The 20,593-nt window shown below is 39.7% G+C and overlaps 1 protein-coding gene across 9 annotated transcripts in view; it reads right to left on the bottom strand.

Annotated features, from left to right (window-relative positions):
• Positions 1 to 20,593, bottom strand: part of LOC128696749 (tudor domain-containing protein 7B) — a 462,427-nt gene that overhangs the window by 399,872 nt on the left and 41,962 nt on the right. For all 9 annotated transcript variants that reach the window (XR_011393213.1, XR_011393212.1, XM_070094599.1 and 6 more), the window contains exon 3: positions 12,854 to 12,979. Coding sequence is in view for 7 of the 9 variants with exons in the window: in XM_070094599.1 (XP_069950700.1) it covers positions 12,854 to 12,979 (126 nt within the window). In the remaining 2 variants the exon portion in view is untranslated. The remainder of the gene's footprint in view (positions 1 to 12,853; positions 12,980 to 20,593) is intronic.

The following is a 20,593-nucleotide window of genomic DNA, read 5'->3' as shown; positions in this document are numbered from 1 at the left end:
ATGTGAGAGAATGAGTCTGTGTGGTCAGTGTGCACAGTATAAAAAAAATCCTGGAGCAAGCAGTGCATAATGAGAAAAAAAACTCCGTGTTTTTGGATTAAAACGCCGACTGTGAGGTGTATTTTTGTATAGTATTTAAGGCTGTATTCTTATTTTTTTGGTCTCATTTGATAGAATGGAAAACATATAGAAATAGAAGTGATTTTGATTGGTTTCACAATGAAAAGGATCTTGAAATGGAGCTCAAAGTGGCAGAAATGTTTGATATTTGCTGATGTTCAAGAGTAAACAAGTGACATCATTGTCCAATAAATGTCCACCTAGCCATTCTAATACACAGTCACGAATGGGTTGATGTTATTTATACAATTACAGTGGTCCCTCAATAATCGTCCGGCCTGAAAGTCGTCCATTTTGGAAATAGTCCCGTTATTTTGTCTAAACACTGGCTCGCAAATGGTCCGTTAACTCGCTAATCGTGTTTCGTCCTGGACGCGTACTCACGCTCTGAGCTGCCCGAGCCTGCCCCTTCCCAGCCAGTGTGCCATTGTTTACCAGTGAGCGACAGTCCTCTCACTTGCTCCTACGAAATATTTCATAATACATGTATTCCATTGATTTTAGTGCTTGCAAGTGCCAAATAAGCTACCTTGGCTCCAAAGAAAGCTTCTAATGCCAGCCCTTTGGTAAAGAATGTGAGAAACGCACATAATTTATGAAAAAGTTTGTAGAAAAATACAAAGGTGGTGGTGGTGGTAGAGTGGAAGCAGTTGTGATAGTGGTTGATGGTGGTAGAGGGTGGTAGTGATGGTGGTAGCAATTGTAATAGTGGTAGAAGGTGGTAGTGATGGTGGTAGCAGTTGTAATAGTGGTAGAAGGTGGTAGTGATGGTGGTAGAGGGTGCCTTCTTTAGTGATTCAGCGATTCTACCAACTCCTCCAATGTCGTTGGAATTATATAGGACTACAGAAAACACCGCCGCCTCAGCTGCTGCTTCACCACCATTATGGACGGCTTACTCTCAGTGGCCCTTATATACCCAACAACAACACAATACCTCTCGTGACATACGTAATGATTTATTTTATTCATTCTAGAGTATATTCCATGTTTCTATGTTATTAATATTGTTTATTATGTCATATTAGTTGAATTGTGATAGATAAATAAGCCGTAGAGTTGATATTAGTGTCATGTTCTCCAACAATAAACTTGCCATCCCTCCCTCACACAAACAAGTCTTCAATAAGAACATAAGAAAGGAGGAACATTGCAGTAGGCCTGCTGGCCCATACTAGGCCAGTCCTTCACAAATCCAACCCACTAACAGAACAAATGCTACCCAAGCAATAAGCTCAGGTGCAAGTCCGACTCAAATCTAACCCCTCTCACTCATGTATTTATCCAACCTAAATTTGAAACTACCCAATGTTTTAGCTTTGATCACCCTACTAGGCAGGCCATTCCACTTATCAACTACCCCTATTACCAATGTTCATTTATACATTTTATTAGTGCTTTACATTTATTTGGCATTCTTTTCTGCATGTAAATCTATATTTATGCAAGGGAAGTGACCCCTGAAGTGACCTAGAGTCCTTATGGAGAGGGATTCCCCTTCCAAACAATAACCTCTCTTCCCTCTCTCCTCCTCCCTGTCTTCCATTCATCAACAACAGCCTTCAATAAAGGTAACTGTCATGTTGAATGTTCATTCTTTTGTGCATGTAAATCTATCTTTTAGGTGAAAAAAAAAATTGTTGTTGATACTTCTGGGTATCTGGAATGAATTAATTGGATTTACATTATTTCTTATGGGGAAAATTGATTCAAAAATCGTCTATTTCGATAACAGTCCCACTTCCAGGAATGGATTAAGGACGATAATTGAGGGACCACTGTACAGTGGACCCCCGACATTTGATATTAATCCGTTCCTGAGAGCCATCGAATGTCGAAAATATCGAAAGTCGAATTAATTTTCCCCATAAGAAATAATGGAAATCAAATTAATCCATGCAAGACACCCTAAAGTATGAAAAAAAAAAATTTTACCACATGAAATATTAAGTTTAATGCAATAGAATAATTACAATAACAACAATAACAATAGATTAATAACAATAAAATAATTGACACTTACCTTTAATGAAGATCTGGTGATGATTGATGGGATGGGAGGAGGGGAGTGTGGATGGTGTTAGTGTTTAGAAGGGGCATCCCCTTCCATTAGGACTTGAACTGGCAGCCTCACCATGCCTTACCACACTGTGTATGCCACTACAATTCTTAAATCTTTCAAACCAACCTTTGCTGGCCTTAAATTCACTCACATCACCAGTAGTTGCAGGCAATTTCTTTACCAAATCATCATACACTCAGACACACGCACTCCACTTTCGTACTTTGCAATTATCTCTTTCTTCATTTCAATAGTCATTAGCACCTTTTTTCTCGAAGGGTTGGCACTAGAAGCTTTCTTGGGGCCCATGGTTACTTATTTTGCAGAAACAAGCCCAAAAACAGTGATAATATGGAATGTACCGAATGTATCCTTAGATGCGCGCACACTGGCTGGCTTTTAAACACTGGCACACACGGGGCAGTTCAGGCCACACGTGGACACGTCTCATACAAATCGTATCGAATGTCGAGTTTTCCATCGAATGTCGGATTTATCGAATGTCGATGCCATCGAATGTCGGGGGTCCACTGTATTACAATAATGCAGTAGTCTGCATAACATTTTTCTAAGTGTTATAGGATAATAAAAGAAATTAGGGTCAGTACTTACAGAGATATGAGGCCAAGAAGTTGGCACTGGATGCTCACTTGACAGCAACATCGAGTCCTGCCACTTGATCAATTGTTGCCCATATACCTTTTTTTCTATTTTTCATGTTATTTTATATAATTTTTATGTTCTGATAATTACAATTTATAGTAGTTCTTGTCATTTCATAACCAATCTTTGTTCTGACACTAGTATTAGGTACTTAAATTGTACTCAAATTGTCACAAACACACTGACAGGTGGGCATTTACACCTGCCTTGGCCATTTACTATTGTCTTGGAATATATACAAAGTACTTATAGGTCCCAGCAATGTTTTGGATATGTGGAAGAAGAAGAAGTAGTAGTAGTGGCGGTGGTGGTGGAGGAGGAAGAAGAGAATACGTAATAATAACAATAACAATAATAGGTAATAATAAGTTCCCTTGAAGCATGAAAAACAAAGTCCACCCCTGACAGTGACATGATAAGATGAGATAACATTTGATAAGAGCTAACATTTGATGAGCATTCGTGAGGGTGCAGTGATAAGACTTGATAAGAAAAAGATTAGAGGTAACATTTGATGAGCATCGGCCCTCGCTTTGTTTTTGCTGGTAAACAAACATGCCTGTCTGTTTGTCTGTCTGTCAAGCTCCCTGTCTATCTGTCTATCCGTCTACCTCTCTGTCACAGAGAGCCACAAGACTGCGTCATCACCTTTACTCATGTCTGGATTTTTTGGGTTATCCTAGGTAACATACACTATGTATACTTGTATTTATGTGTACCTGTGAGACAGAGATAGACAGAGACATAGACAGAGATAGAGACAGACAAACAAACGGAGCCAGGCAGCAAGCCAGGCAGCCAGCCAGCCAATCAGCCAGCCTGCTGAACAAGTAGTATTATGTTCCAGAATTGTTTCTCTTTACTTAGGGCACAGGTTATAAGACATTCTGAAAGGGTGTTGCACAAATGTTGCACATGGGTTATTATCGAGGTTTTTTATATTTCCTCGACCACTTATGGCCACATCCACCTCAAAGCCACTAAACTCGGCGTCAACATCACTTTCCTCTTAAAATGGGAGAGTTAATACTACATGAAATCAGTGAATCCCAGGTGTTTGCCATGCTGTTTGCTCTAGCAGGCACTCATTTGAACTGGTGGTCCCAGATTTTTTTAATACAGTGCACACTGAGTGTCATGACCCATTCCATGCAGACAAGGCATCTCAGGCCAATAGTGCCATATTTGAAGGCAGGAAAAATAAAACGTTTATATACGTTTGGGGCACTTATATATATGTTTGGACCGTTTACGGGTTAATATGCCCTAGAGTATTATTATTATTACGAATTAGAATTATTATTATTATAATATGGTATTAAGACTAGTGATTTTAACCCTTTCACTGTCTGCACCATAATATTACAACTTCGAAGCCAGTGTTGGTCCCGTAATACTACAACAAAAATTCTAGAGGCTTTCAATCATGCGGGAGATAGCTGATAGGCCTACATATGAGAGAATGGGTCTGAGAGGTCAGTGTGCAAAGAATAAAAAAAAATCCTGCAGCACATAGTGCATGAGAAAAAAAAACCAGTGACCGTGTTTTTGGTTTAAAACAAAGACTGTGCCGTGTATTTTTATATGGTATTTATTTTGTATTCTCATTTTCTTGGTCTCATTTGATAGAATGGAAGATATATTACAGAAAGTGAAATGATTTTGAATGGTTTACGGAATAAAAGTACCTTGAAATTGAACTCAAAGTAGCGGAAATGTTCGATTCTCGCCAATATTCAAGAGTAAACAAATCACGTCATGTGTCCAATACTCATCAAATGGTGGGTCTAATATGCTTTCACAAATGCGCTGATATTATTTATACCATTTTTACAATAATGCAGTAGTCTGCATAACAGTAAATCATCTATTTTTTGTGTGAATAAAAATTCAAAATGGAAAGCAAGCGTAATATAATAGGGGCCTGGAAACATGACCAATGAACAGAGAAAATGCTATTTTAGTGCTAGGAATGTTTGAATCATTCATTCTGGACAGTATTTGGAAATTGGCCTTCCTTGAATTGTATATGAAATTGGCCAAGTCACTAATTTCTGATTACAGTGGTCCCTCAATAATCGTCCGGCCTGCAAGTCATCCATTTCGGAAATAGTCCCGTTATTTCGTCTAAACATTGGCTCGCAAATGGTCAATTAACTCGCTAATCGTCTTTCATCCTGGATGCGTACTCACACTCTGAGCCGCCTCGGCCTCCCTTCCCAGCCAGTGTGCCATTGTTTACCAGTGAGCGACAGTCCCCTCACGTGTTCATACAAAATATTTCATAATATTCCATTCATTTTAGTGCTTGCAAGTGCTAAATAAGCTACCATGGCTCCAAAAAAAGCTCCTAGTGCCAAGCCTTTGGTAAAGAAGGTGAGAAATACGATTGAATTTAAGAAAAATATCATATGAAAGTGGTGTACGTGTGGGCGAACTGGCCAAGATGTATAACAAATCCCATACAACCATATCTTCTATCATAGCCAAGAAAAAGGAAATCAAGGAAGCTGTTGTTGCAAAGGGGATAAATATGCTGACAAAAATGAGATCACCAGTACTCGAAGATGTTGAGAAGTTATTATTGGTGTGGATAAACAAGAAACAATTAGCAGGAGATAGTCTTATGACGTTGCTTATTTGTGAAAAGGCTAGGCAGTTGCATGACGATTTGGTAAAGAAATTGCCTGCAACTAGTGGTGATGTGAGTGAATTTAAGGCCAGCAAAGGCTGGTTTGAGAGATTTAAGAAGCGTACTGGCATACACAGTGTGATAAGGCATGGTGAGGCGGCCAGTTCGGACCAAAAAGCGGCTGAAAAATATGTGCAGGAATTCAAGGAGTACATAAAGGCCGAAGGACTGAAACCTGAACAAGCGTTCAACTGTGACGAAACAGGCCTCTTTTGGAAGAAAATGCCAGAGGACCTACATTGCTCAGGAAAAAAAGGCACTGCCAGGACACAAGCCTATGAAAGACAGGCTGACACTCGTGTTCTGTGCTAATGCTAGTGGGGATTTCAAAGTGAAGCCGTTACTAGTGTACCATTCTGAAAATCCCAGTGTGTTCAAGAAAAACAATGTTATGAAGAGTAAATTGTGTTTGTTTTGGAGATCTAATAATAAGGCATGGGTCACGAGGGACATTTTCGTCGAGTGGTTCAATGAAGTGTTTGGCCCTAGTGTGAAGAATTACCTCCTGGAAAAGAAATTGGATCTCAAGTGCCTCCTAGTAATGGACAATGCACCTGCTCATCCTCCAAACTTGGATGACCTAATTCTGAAGGACTCTGGGTTCATCACAGTAAAGTTCTTGCCCCCGAATACTACTCCTCTCCTCCAGCCCATGGACCAGCAGGTCATTTCAAACTTTAAAAAGCTCTACACCAAAGCAATGTTTGAACGGCGCTTTAATGTGACCTCAGACACTCACTAGACCATAAGAGATTTTTGGAAAGAACACTTCAGTATTCTCCATTGCATAAGCCTTATAGGTAAGGCTTAGGAGGGAATGACTACCAGGACTTTGAACTCTGCTTCGAGGAAATTGTGGCCAGATTGTGTCCACAAGAGGGATTTTGAAGGGTTTGAGGCAGCCCCTGATGAGCCTATGTCAGCTGTGAACTCTATTGTGGCACTGGGGAGTTCCATGGGGTTGGATGTGAGTTTGGAGGATGTGGAAGAGTTGGTGGAGGACCACAACGAAGAACTAACTACTGAAGAGCTGCAAGAGCTTCAGCAGGAGGAGCAACAGATCGCAGCTCAGAATCTTGCTGCAGAGAAGGAGGAAGAGAGATGGAAGAAGGTGCCTTCTTCAGAAATTAAGGAGATTTTTGAAATGTGGGGTAGGATGGAAAGATTTATGGAGAAACATCACCCTGAGAAGGATGTTGCAAGCCATATTGGCAACTTGTACAGTGACAGAGTCTTGGCCCATTTTAGGGGTTTTAAAGAGATGCCAGAAACAGAGCTCTCTGGACAGTTTTTTTTTTTGCAAGACAGGACTCCAGTGACTCTCAAGCTGGTCCTAGTGGCATTAAGAAACAGAGAAGAGAAGTAACCCCAGAAAAGCACTTGGTACCTGAGGTGTTGATGGAAGGGAATTCCCCTTCCAAACAGTAATTCAATGTCTCTCTTCCTCCAGTCTTCCATACACTAAGAAAAATAGCCAATAAAGGTAAGTGTTATGCTGTTAGTGTTTCATTCACCATGTGCCATTGTATTGTTTATGTACTACATCTATATTTCACATAAAAATTTTTTTTGTTTTAATACTTCTGGGTGTCAGGAACAGATTAATTGTATTTACATTATTTCTTATGGGAAAAATTGATTCGAAAATCGTCTATTTCAATAATAGTCCCGCTTCCAGGAACGGATTATGGACGATAACTGAGAGACCACTGTACTTTATTGGGTAGTTGAAATCAGTAAATGGGCAGTTTCTTGTACTCAATTGATAGAACAAAAGGAGTTCTAGCAAAGTAGCTGAGTTTGATCGACTGAAACAATGGAATTGTCCGAAAACAGGGCTCTAAGTGGGCGAAATTGCCGATGCATAAATATCATCGAGACCACTAACTTCCCTATCATATCATAAGAAAAAAAATTTTTTTTTTTTAAGTTCTTTGACACTGAGAACAGGTTTGTAAGCAGGGGTCTCGACAGTGAAAGGGTTAACGTTTTGGAGGTATGAAGGTGGGAGACAGTGAAGGCTAGTAACCCATAATTAATGGACACAGAAATCACACATTCCCATGCCTTAATAATAATACTTTATTTCAGCATGATACGGTGTATCCTACTTCGACCTTCGCCTCACCTCACTACAGTACATAAGCCATGTCTACGGCCCTATGCTGTACATTCTGCAAGATTGATAGACTGAACACATTAACTCCAGGCTGAGGGACTGATTACCTCAAACTCCTCCTCTCCTTACGCCTTTCTAATTTGTATTGGACTGATGAAGCCACTGTGTGGCGAAACGTTTCCTGAATAAAGATTCCCATATGTTGCATAAGTGTCTCAATCTTCAACTTGTCGGTTTTTCAAACCATTCATCACACACATGATACGGTGTATGTAAACAGTTGAATGAGATTTGGGTATACATGCAGAAAGCCCCTACATATGCAGAACATTTCAGGCAAACTTAAGACTAACTTAAGATTAATAGGGTAGTAACAATATGAGTAATTTTATACATACAGTCACTTGGGCGAGTAAGTACTATAATTCAGGAGTTTACAATGAATACAAGAGGACTGAATGTCCTATTAGTTCATGCTATATAGCTTTAACTCTTTGACTGTCGCAAGCCACTTTCTGCAACTGTCATTCTACGTCGAAAAATTTTTGGAAAAAAAAAAAAAAAAAAATTCTTATGAAATGACAGAATCTTTTCCTGATGGTAATGACACCAAAAGTACGAAATTTGAGCAAAAACTTACAGAATTACGCTCCTGTGAAGTTAGCAATCTCAGCAATATACAGTGGACCCTCGCGTAACGATGGCATTCCATAACGTTAAATCCGCCTAGCGATACATTTTAACGCAAAAATTTTGCCTCGCCTAGCGCTAAAAAACTTGCTCAATGCGATTCGTCCGAGACACGTCCACGTGCGGCCTGAGCCAGCCTCACTTGTTCCGTGGGTGGCAGTGATTACAAGCCAGCCTCCGTGGTCACATCCAAGCATACAATCGGAACATTTCATATTATCACAGCGTTTTTAGTGATTTCACCTGCAAAATAAGTGACCATGGGGCCCAAGAAAGCTTCTAGTGCCAACCCTGTGGTAAAAAGGGTGAGAAATACTATAGTACCACAGTCAGCTGCTGCTGCACCACCGTCAGCTGTTGCTGGACCAGTCAACTGTTGCTGCACCACAGCTGCTGCTGCACCACAGTCAGCTGCTGCTGCACCTCGGTCAGCTGTTGCTACACTACAGTCAGCTGCTGCTGCACCACAGCTGCTGCTGCACCATGGTCAGCTGTTGCTGCACCACAGTCAGCTGTTGCTGTTGCTGCACCACCATCAGCTGCATTACTCGTAGATGTGGAGTGTGTGTTGTTGGTATGGCTTAACATGAAACAATTACCGAGAAACGATTAACCCCAGAGGGTTAGCCACCCAGGATAACCCAAGAAAGTCAGTGCATCATCGAGGACTGTCTAACTTATTTCCATTGGGGTCCTTAATCTTGTCCCCCAGGATGCGACCCACAACAGCTGACTAACACACAGGTGAACAGGAAAAAATGCCTGGAACTAGTGCTCATATTGGTGAGGTTAGTGGTGAGGATGTGGAAGAGTTGGTGGAGGAGGACAATGAAGAACTAACCACTGATGAGCTGCTAGATCATCTTCAACAGCAAGAGGCCACACCTGAGGAAACTGCTCCGGAGGAGGGGAGAGAGAAATTGAAGAAGTTGCCTACTTCAAAGATTAAGGAAATGTGTGCAATGTGGCTTAAAGTGCAAACCTTTTTTGATGAAAATCACCCTGACACAGCTATTGCAAGCCGTGCTGGTGACTATTACACTGACAATGTTGTGAAACACTTTAGGAAAGTCATAAAGGAACGAGAGGTACAGGCCTCTATGAACAGATATGTTGTGCGACAGAGGTCCAGTGACTCGGAAGCTGGTCCTAGTGGCATTAAAAGAAGGGAAGTAACCCCGGAAAAGGACTTGCTACCTCAAGTCCTAATGGAAGGGGATTCCCCTTCTAAACACTAAGACCATCCACACTCTGCCCTCCTCCCATCCCATCAATCATCACCAGATCTTCAATAAAGGTAAGTGTCATGTATTGTACATCTCTTCTTCAGTTTGTGTGTATTAAAATTAATATTTCATGTGGTAAAAAAAAAAAAAAATTCATACTTTGGGGTGTCTTGCACAGATTAATTTGATTTCCATTATTTCTTATGGGGAAAATTAATTCGCCTAACGATAATTTCGCCTAACGTTGAGCTCTCTGGAACGGATTAATATTGTTAGGCGAGGGTCCACTGTATACACATTGGCGATTTTGCAAAATCTGAGCCCTATTTTTGGCCAATTCCATTGTTCAAGTCGACCAAACTCACAGCTATTTCTTTAGAACTCACAGCTATTTCTTCAGTACAAGAAACCACCCATTTACCAATTTCAACTACCCAATAAAGTGGTCAGAAACTGGCAATTTGGCCAATTTCACGCAAATTAAAAAAGATGCCAATTTCAAAATAGGGTCCAGAATAAACAATGCAGACATTCTTGGCACTAAAATAACATATCCTGTGTTCGTTAGTCACGTCTCTATGCCCCTCTTATATTACTCTTGCTTTCTATTTAGATTTTCTACTCACAGCCAGCACACATAAGGGGGATTACCAACAGACCCCTGGCAGTCTTCAAGCTGGCACTGGACAAGCACCTAAAGTCAGTTCCTGATCAGCCAGGCTGTGGCTCGTACGTTGGTTTGCGTGCAGCCAGCAGCAACAGCCTGGTTGATCAGGCTCTGATCCACCAGGAGGCCTGGTCACAGACCGGGCCGCGGGGGCGTTGACCCCCGGAACTCTCTCCAGGTAAACTCCAGGTAAACACAAAAAATAAGAGATTTACCGTTATGCAGACTACTGCATTATTGTAAAAATGGTATAAATAATATCAGTGCACTAGTGAAAGAATATTAGACTCCCCAGTTGACGTGTATTGGGCATGTGGTGTGATTTGCTTACTCTTGAACGTTGGTAAAAATCAAACATTTCCGCTACTTTGAGCTCAATTTCAAGATCATTTTCATCGTGAAACTAATCAAAACCATCTCTATTTCTGTAATATGTTTTCCATTCTATCAAATAAGACCAGGAAAATGAGAATACAACCATAAATACTATACGAAAATACACCTCAAGGTCGGCATTTTAATCCAAAAACACGGTCGGAGTTTTTTTTTTCTCATTATGCACTGCCTGCTGCAGGATTTTTTTTATACAGTGCACACTGACCACACAGACACATTCTCTCACATGTGGGCCTACCAGCTTTGATTTGATTTAATTTGAAGCCGCTAGAATTATTGAGTATATATATACGTCCGAAACACTGGCTTGTAAGACGTATATATACGGCCAAAAGAGTCAAAGGATTAACAAGTTTAACCCTTTCAGGGTCCAAGGCCAAAATCTGAAGTGGTGCCCCAGTGTCCAAGAATTTAAAAAAAAAAATTTTTATTTTTTCTTATGAAATGGTAGAGAATCTTTTTCTGAAGGTAATAAAACAAAAAGTACAAAATTTGATGGAAAACTGACGAAATTATGCTCTCACAAATTTTGATGTCAGCGATATTTACGAATCGGCGATTTTGCCGACTTTGACTAAAATTTTAGGCCAATTACATTATTCCAGTCGACCAAATTCTTAGCTATTTCACTTGTATTACTTCTATTCTATCGATTGAGCACAAGAAATTGCCCAGTCAACTGTTTCAACTACAAAATAAAGTGATTGGAAATTGGTAATTTGGCCAATTTAACACAAAGTTCAAAATATTCCAATTTTAAAATAGGGTCCAGAATAAACAATGTAGGTATTCCTGGCACTAAACTAACATTTCCTCTCTTCATTAGTTACGTTTTGAGGCTTTACAAATAAATTCCATTTTGATTTTTTATTCACATAATGAATTTTTATTCACACCAAAAAATAGAAGATTTACTGTTATGCAATATTGTAATAATTGTATAAATATCATCACCACATTTGTGAATGTATATTAGACCCACCAGCTGGTGTGTATTAGACGTGTGAGGTCGTTTGTTTACTCTTGAACATTGGCAAAAATTTAACATTTCCGATAATTTGAGCTGTTTCAAGCCGTTTCTAGTGCCAAAACCAATCAAAATCATCTCTATTTCTGTAATATGTCTTCCATTCTATCAAATGAGACCAAGAAATCGCAAATACAACTATAAAACACACACGAAAAAACACCGCAAAATCGCTGTTTTAATCGAAAATCACGGTCTCAGTTTTTTTTCTCATTATACACAGTGTGCAGCAGGATTTGTTTTATGTGGTGCACACATACCACATAGATGTATTCTCTCATATCTAGGCCCAAATTTACCACTCACAGTTTATCAGAGTGAGCTGAGCTCATGGCAAAGATCTACGGTTTGGACCCTGAACGTAAAGCCGTAGATCTACGGGACGGACACTGAAAGGGTTAATAGGGAGGAATTACAGGTTTGATTATTAACATAAAGGGGACACAATCAATTTTTTAATGTTTCAGAGGATTACAGATATTGAAAGTTTATATTGTTTTAAATGTGTTCATGACATTGAGAATATGCATACATAGTTTTCACTTATTTAGCTGATGCTCAATTTATACAATTGCTGAATACAGTGGTGATTGATAAAATTGTGAAAGCTATTAAATCAGAAATTTGTGTAAAGAAATTATGATATTCACTAGTTCTTTAGTTTGTGTTTGAGGTTATGAGACCTGCCCATTCTCTGTGGAAAAAATACAGCACACACTACACTGAGTCAACAGCTGATACTACCTAACACATTTTTTTGTACAGGAATTGTACACAGCCATATCTAGGGGTATGCCAAAGTACTGGTATCAGTGGATATCAGCTGATTTTGAAGTTATCAGTATCAGACTCAAGTATCAGTATCTGTGGGTATCAGCCAATTTTGATTGTATCAGAATCAATATCACTATCAACCTAAAACTGTGTATCAGTATCATAAAAAGTTGTGGTGTACTCTCCAGCAATGTAACTACCATGTTATGTGGGCATCTACAGTTAATAATTGGGTTCCAAAATACCCTGAAGTTCAGAGAAGTTTAAGTTGGGAACGTACTGTAGAAATGAAAATCATGATGTGCAATGAAGGTTTGAGTACACAGCAACAATAAATATAATTATAAATACACTATCCCAAAATCTGCTATAAGTGTAACAAATACTGGACAAATGAATGTATAAAGTAAAACATACTTGATGATTTTTGGGTGCCTTCCTCTCAGATTTTTGTTCTCTGACCATTCTCTGCAGGTTTTCCAAATCTCGATCTTTTACCATCTTCACATGTAATTCTCCACCTCGATTTTGTAACCTCATAATCTGTTTGACAAAGATAAATTACTGTATGCATGAATTATTTTTTAATACCTAATACAGAAAAATTCTATTTAATAATAATACAGCTTAATTCAAACAAATAACAGAAATTTTTTGGAGCAATACTAAGGTTAGTTATTGCGAAAAATAAAGCTGATAACCCTTAAAGGCAGTCTTCTCTTATTTTGAAATAAGAAGATAAAAAAATTAAAAGATTGTCTTCTAACAATCCTTTCACTGAGGCTCAAACTGCCAGCAAGAATAAAAAACAAAAATTTATGCTGTATTATAAGAGCGGGCGAGATGTTATCAACAAATTTTGTTGAAAATAAGAAAAAGTTTTGGAGTGAGATTAACAAGGTAACGAAGCCTAGAGAACAAATGGGTTTTTTTTTTTTTTCAACAAGTCGGTCGTCTCCCACCGAGGCAGGGTGACCCAAAAAAGAAAGAAAATCCCCAAAAAGAAAATACTTTCATCATCATTCAACACTTTCACCACACTCGCACATTATCACTGCTTTTGCAGAGGTGCTCAGAATACAACAGTTTAGAAGCATATACATATAAAGATACACAAAATATCCCTCCAAACTGCCAATATCCCAAACCCCTCCTTTAAAGTGCAGGCATTGTACTTCCCATTTCCAGGACTCAAGTCCGACTATTTGAAAATAACCGGTTTCCCTGAATCCCTTCACTAAATATTACCCTGCTCACACTCCAACAGATCGTCAGGTCCCAAGTATCATTCGTCTCCATTCACTCCTATCTAACACGCTCATGCATGCTTGCTGGAAGTCCAAGCCCCTCGCCCACAAAAACCTCCTTTACCCCCTCTTTCCAACCCTTTCGAGGACGACCCCTACCCCTCTTTCCTTCCCCTATAGATTTATATGCTTTCCATGTCATTCTACTTTGATCCATTCTCTCTAAATGACCAAACCACCTCAACAACCCCTCTTCTGCCCTCTGACTAATGCTTTTATTAACTCCACACCTTCTCCTAATTTCCACACTCCGAATTTTCTGCATAATATTTACACCACACATTGCCCTTAGACAGGACATCTCCACTGCCTCCAACTGTCTCCTCGCTGCTGCATTTACCGCCCAAGCTTCACATCCATATAAGAGTGTTGGTACTACTATACTTTCATACATTCCCTTCTTTGCCTCCATAGATGTTTTTTGACTCCACATATACCTCAACGCACCACTCACCTTTTTTCCCTCATCAATTCTATGATTAACCTCATCCTTCATAAATCCATCCGCCGACACATCAACTCCCAAGTATCTGAAAACATTCACTTCTTCCATACTCCTCCTCCCCAATTTGATATCCAATTTTTCTTTATCTAAATCATTTGATACTCTCATCACCTTACTCTTTTCTATGTTCACTTTCAACTTTCTACCTTTACACACATTCTCAAACTCGTCCACTAACCTTTGCAATTTTTCTTTAGAATCTCCCATAAGCACAGTATCATCAGCAAAAAGTAACTGTCAATTCCCATTTTGAATTTGATTCCCCATAATTTAATCCCACCCCTCTCCCGAACACCCTAGCATTTACTTCTTTTACAACCCCATCTATAAATATATTAAACAACCATGGTGACATTACACATCCCTGTCTAAGACCTACTTTTACCGGGAAGTATTCTCCCTCTCTTCTACACACCCTAACCTGAGCCTCACTATCCTCATAAAAGCTCTTTACAGCATTTAGTAACTTACCACCTATTCCATATACTTGCAACATCTGCCACATTGCTCCTCTATCCACTCTATCATATGCCTTTTCTAAATCCATAAATGCAATAAAATCCTCCCTACCTTTATCTAAATACTGTTCACATATATGCTTCAATGTAAACACTTGATCTACACATCCCCTACCCACTCTGAAGCCTCCTTGCTCATCCGCAATCCTACATTCTGTCTTACCTCTAATTCTTTCAATTATAACCCTACCATATACTTTTCCTGGTATACTCAGTAAACTTATTCCTCTATAATTTTTACAATCTCTTTTGTCCCCCTTCCCTTTATATAAAGGGGTTATATATGCTCTCCGCCAATCCCTAGGTACCTTCCCCTCTTTCATACATTTATTAAACAAAAGTACCAACCACTCCAACACTATATCCCCCCCTGCTTTTAACATTTCTGTCATGATCCCATCAGTTCCAGCTGCTTTACCCCCTTTCATTCTACGTAATGCCTCACGTACCTCCACCACACTTACATTCTGCTCTTCTTCACTCCTAAAAGATGGTATACCTCCCTGGCCAGTGCATGAAATTACCGCCTCCCTTTCTTCCTCAACATTTAAAAGTTCCTCAAAATATTCTCGCCATCTACCTAATACCTCCCTCTCCCCATCTACTAACTCCCCTACTCTGTTTTTAACTGACAAATCCATACTTTCCCTAGGCTTTCTTAACTTGTTTAACTCACTCCAAAATTTGTTCTTATTTTCATTAAAATTTCTTGACAGTGCCTCTCCCACTCTTTCATCTGCTCTCCTTTTGCACTCTCTCACCACTCTCTTCACCTTTCTTTTACTCTCCATATACTCTGCTCTTCTTATAACACTTCTGCTTTGTAAAAACCTCTCGTAAGCTACCTTTTTCTCTTTTATCACACCCTTTACTTCATCATTCCACCAATCACTCCTCTTTCCTCCTGCCCCCACCCTCCTATAACCACAAACTTCTGCCCCACATTCTAATACTGCATTTTTAAAACTATTCCAACCCTCTTCAACCCCCCCACTACTCATCTTTGCACTAGCCCACCTTTCTGCCAATAGTAGTTGCTTATATCTCGCCCGAACTTTCTCCTCCCTTAGTTTATGGATTTGTCAGTTAAAAATAGGAGAGGAGAGTTATTAAATGGAGAGTTAGAGGTATTGGGGAGTTGGAGGGAATATTTTGAGGAATTGTTAAATGTTGATGAAGATAGGGAAGCTGTGATTTCATGTATAGGGCAAGGAGGAATAACATCTTGTAGGAGTGAGGAAGAGCCAGTTTTGAGTGTGGGGGAAGTTCGTGAGGCAGTAGGTAAAATGAAAGGGGATAAGGCAGCTGGGATTGATGGGATAAAGATAGAAATGTTAAAAGTAGGTGGGGATATAGTTTTGGAGTGGTTGGTGCTATTATTTAATAAATGTATGGAAGAGGGTAGTGAGGCTCAAGTTAGAGTATGTAGGAAAGAGGGAAATTATTTCCCAGTAAAAGTAGGCCTTAGACAAGGATGTGTGATGTCACTGTGGTCGTTTAATAGATTTATAGATGGGGTTGTAAGAGAAGTAAATGCGAGGGTCTTGGCAAGAGGCGTGGAGTTAAAAGATTAAGAATCACACACAAAGTGGGAGTTGTCACAGTTGCTCTTTGCTGATGACACTGTGCTCTTGGGAGATTCTGAAGAGAAGTTGCAGAGATTGGTGGATGAATTTGGTAGGGTGTGCAAAAGAAGAAAATTAAAAGTGAATACAGGATAACAAAAAGTGAATGAGGATAACAAAAAGATTAGGTGATGAAAGATTGGATATCAGATTGGAGGGAGAGAGTATGGAGGAGGTGAATGTATTCAGATATTTGGGAGTGGACGTGTCAGCGGATGGGCCTATGAGAGATGAGGTGAATCATAGAATTGATGAGGGGAAAAGGGTGAGTGGTGCACTTGGGAGTCTGTGGAGACAAAGAACTTTGTCCTTGGAGGCAAAGAGGGGAATGTATGAGAGTATAGTTTTACCAATGCTCTTATATGGGTGTGAAGCATGGGTGATGAATGTTGCAGCGAGGAGAAAGCTGGAGGCAGTGGAGATGTCATGTCTGAGGGCAATGTGTGGTGTGAATATAATGCAGAGAATTCGTAGTTTGGAAGTTAGGAAGAGGTGTGGGATTGCCAAAACTGTTGTCCAGAGGGCTGAGGAAGGGTTGTTGAGGCGGTTCGGACATGTAGAGAGAATGGAACAAAACAGAATGACTTCAAGAGTGTATCAGTCTGTAGTGGAAGGAAGGCGGGGTAGGGGTCGGCCCAGGAAAGGTTGGAGGGAGTGGGTAAAGGAGGTTTTGTGTGCGAGGGGCTTGGCCTTCCAGCGGGCATGCGTGAGCGTGTTTGATAAGAGTGAATGGAGACAAATGGTTTTTAATACTTGACGTTTTGTTGGAGTGTGAGCAAAGTAACATTTATGAAGGGATTCAGGGAAACCGGTAGGCCGCACTTGAGTCCTGGAGATGGGAAGTACAGTGCCTGCACTCTGAAGGAGGGGTGTTAATGTTGCAGTTTAAAAACTGTAGTGTGAAGCACCCTTCTGGCAAGACAGTGATGGAGTGAATGATGGTGAAAGTTTTTCTTTTTCGGACCACCCTGCCTTGGTGGGAATTGGCCAGTGTGCTAATAAAAAATAAATATAAAACTAGAATATAGATTTAGTATGAAATTATAATACTAATGATAAAAATAATACTCATACTACTACTACTACCCCCCCCCTCTTTTTTCACCCCACCACCACAAGGGCTGAGGCATACCTGCTATTCTCAGGTGCTAAAGTGTAATAAGTTCACTATTTTGCCGTTATATTCCCAAGCTCCTTTATTTGATTACCACTTTGTTCACCACAACTTATATTAGTCCCTTTTATATTGATTCCTTTATTTTAGCTTTGAAGAACTACCTTAATTCATATATTTACATTTGTTAAAATAATTCAGGTGCTATTTTTTAGCTTTAGAATACGTATTTACTTTGTCTTATACTTAATTCTAATTATAGATTCACTATAAATCTTATGATTACAAGCATTGATCCTGATACCAACCTCTTATTGAATGCCTTAAATGAATTAAACAGTAACTGTAATTACTACACAGCAGAACAATCAAAGACACTTCTCAGAGCCAACAACAACATAACTGTCTTTAACTACAATATCAGATCTTTAAGCAAACATTACGATGACCTCATAGCATTACTAAATTCCCTGCATGCCAGTATGTCCATCATTACTCTCACCGAAACCTGGCTAAAGCCTGATACTACAGATGTCTATGCCATTCCTGGTTACATAGCCATACACAACCGTAGGCCAGATCAACAAGGGGGTGGCACAGCTGTATACTACTCAGACCAACTAGAATGTATCACTAATACTTGCACAAGGGATGAACATGGGGAATATATAATAGCTAAATTCAAATCCAAATACAGTGGACCCCCGGTTAACGATTTTAATCCGTGCAAGAGGGGTAATTGTTATGCGAAATAATCGTTATGTGAATGAATTTTCCCCATAAGAAATAATGGAAATAAAATTAATCCGTGCAAGACACCCAAAAGTATGAAAAAAAAAATTTTACCACATGAAATATACATTTTCCCACACACAAAGAGAAGGATACATGCACAATAGTAGAGTAGTATATGCACAGTATATATTGTGCATGTACTAGTCTACTAAATGAAGAATAAATGACACTTACCTTTATTGAAGATGCAGCAATGACTGATGAGACACTGTGTCCTGGGAGTGCCTTTTCCTCCTGAGTACTGTAGGTCCTGTTTGGCATTTTCTTCCAGAACAGGCCTTATCACACTGTGTATGCCACTACGATTCTTAAATCTCTCAAACCAACCTTTGCTGGCTTTAAATTCACCAATATGAGCAATAGTTCCAGGCATTTTTCCCTGTTCACCTGGGTGTTAGTCGACTTGTGTGGGTTGCATCCTGGGAGACAAGATTAAGGACCCCAATGGAAATAAGTTAGACAGTCTTCGATGACACTGACTTTTTTGGGTTATCCTGGGTGGCAAATCCTCTGGGGTTAATTGTTTCTTGGTATTCTCAATAAGCCACACCAACAACGGTGCTACAGCAGCAGCAGCAGCTGACAGTGCAGCAGCAGCAGCAGCTGTACCACCAATAGTAGCGATGGTTGATTGGGGTTTATTATACAACCTGGCCAGCTCGGAGACATGCACTCCACTTTCATACTTATCAATGATCTTTTTCTTCATCTCTATTGTAATTCTCACCCTTATTGCTGTAGGGTTGGCACTAGAAGCTTTCTTGGGGCCCATGGTCACTTATTTTCCAGAAAAAGCACCGAAAACACTGTAATAATACGAAATATTCCGATTGTATGCTTGGATGTTACCGCGGAGGCTGGTTGGTAAACAATGCCACCGGCGGAACATGTGAGCGTGGCTCAGGCCGCACATTGGACGCGTCTCGGACGAAAATCGGTAAGCGGGTTTTTAAGCGGTATGTGAGGCAAAATTTTTGCAATTAAAGTAAGCGGTATGCGAAATAATCGCTATGTGATGCCATCGTTATGCGGGGGTCCACTGTACCTACAAAAACCTCTCACAGTGATAAACATCTACAGAGTACCACAGTCAAACATTAGACGTTTTAGTGAAAAACGTAGGAAGTATGATAACTGATGCATGCATGAATAAAGATCACTTACTACTCTCAGGTGACTTCAATATAAATCTCCTGCAAGACCAGGACCCACACATTACTGAATTCACAAACACTATGAGTAACTGCTTGTTGCTACCAACAGTAACAAAACTTACAAGAATTACAGAGACTAGTGTTTCCCTTCTAGACAACATCTAGACCAACACCATATCCCCTTTAAAATCAGGCATAATCACAGATAATACCACAGACCACTACCATACCTTCCTCATAACTAATCTATGCAAATTACCCAAAGACACTACTAAAGTCACTTTCAGACTTCACAATGAGGCAGCCATTAATAACTTCACAACAGCAATGACAAACACTGACTGGCACACTGAGCTAGAAATCTATGCAGATATTGACGAATGTATTAATAATTTTCTAAAAAAGACCAAATACCTCTATAACAAGCACTGCCCTAAAAAAAATTAAACAGATGACACCTAAGAGACTGAACAGTCTCTGGCTAACACCCAGCATCCTCAAATCCACAAATACAAAGCACCTATACGAAAAACAGTACAGAATGGGTCACATAACCAGAGACTAAACAAAACGTTACTCGTCAATCCTAGCCAGCCTAATAAGAAGGGCTAAAAAATTGTATTATGAGAACAGATTATCCAATTTAAAAGGTGATATAAAAAAGACCTGAAAAACCCTATCAGAAATTCTAGGAACAAAAAAGATATCACGAAATAGTGCAATTGAACTAACAAAACCAGATGAACTCCAACTCCAACCACCTGAAACAGCAAACAAACTCAGTGATTTCTTCTCCACCATAGGAAAAAAAAACCTTGCCAATAAAATCCCAAGCTCAAATACCCCACCCAATGACTACCTCACTGGCAACTACCCAAACACACTGTTCCTAGCTCTGACTAACCCAACAGAAGTCTCCCTTATTATCAACACACTAAAAAACAAGACAGGAGATTTAAATACCTTACCACCCTTTATATACAAAAAAGCGTAGCAAGTGCTGTCACCAATCATTGTAACACACTTTAACAAATCCATCGAAACCTCTACCTTTCCTACAGTTCTCAAAATAGCAAGGGTCAACCCGATCCATAAAGGAGACCAAACAGACTTGAATAACAATAGGCCAATATCCAACT

Source organism: Cherax quadricarinatus, chromosome 46, assembly GCF_038502225.1.
Source record: "Cherax quadricarinatus isolate ZL_2023a chromosome 46, ASM3850222v1, whole genome shotgun sequence".
In the NCBI taxonomy this organism is placed as follows: Eukaryota; Metazoa; Arthropoda; class Malacostraca; order Decapoda; family Parastacidae; genus Cherax; species Cherax quadricarinatus.
This window is presented reverse-complemented; position numbering and strand designations above follow the sequence as displayed.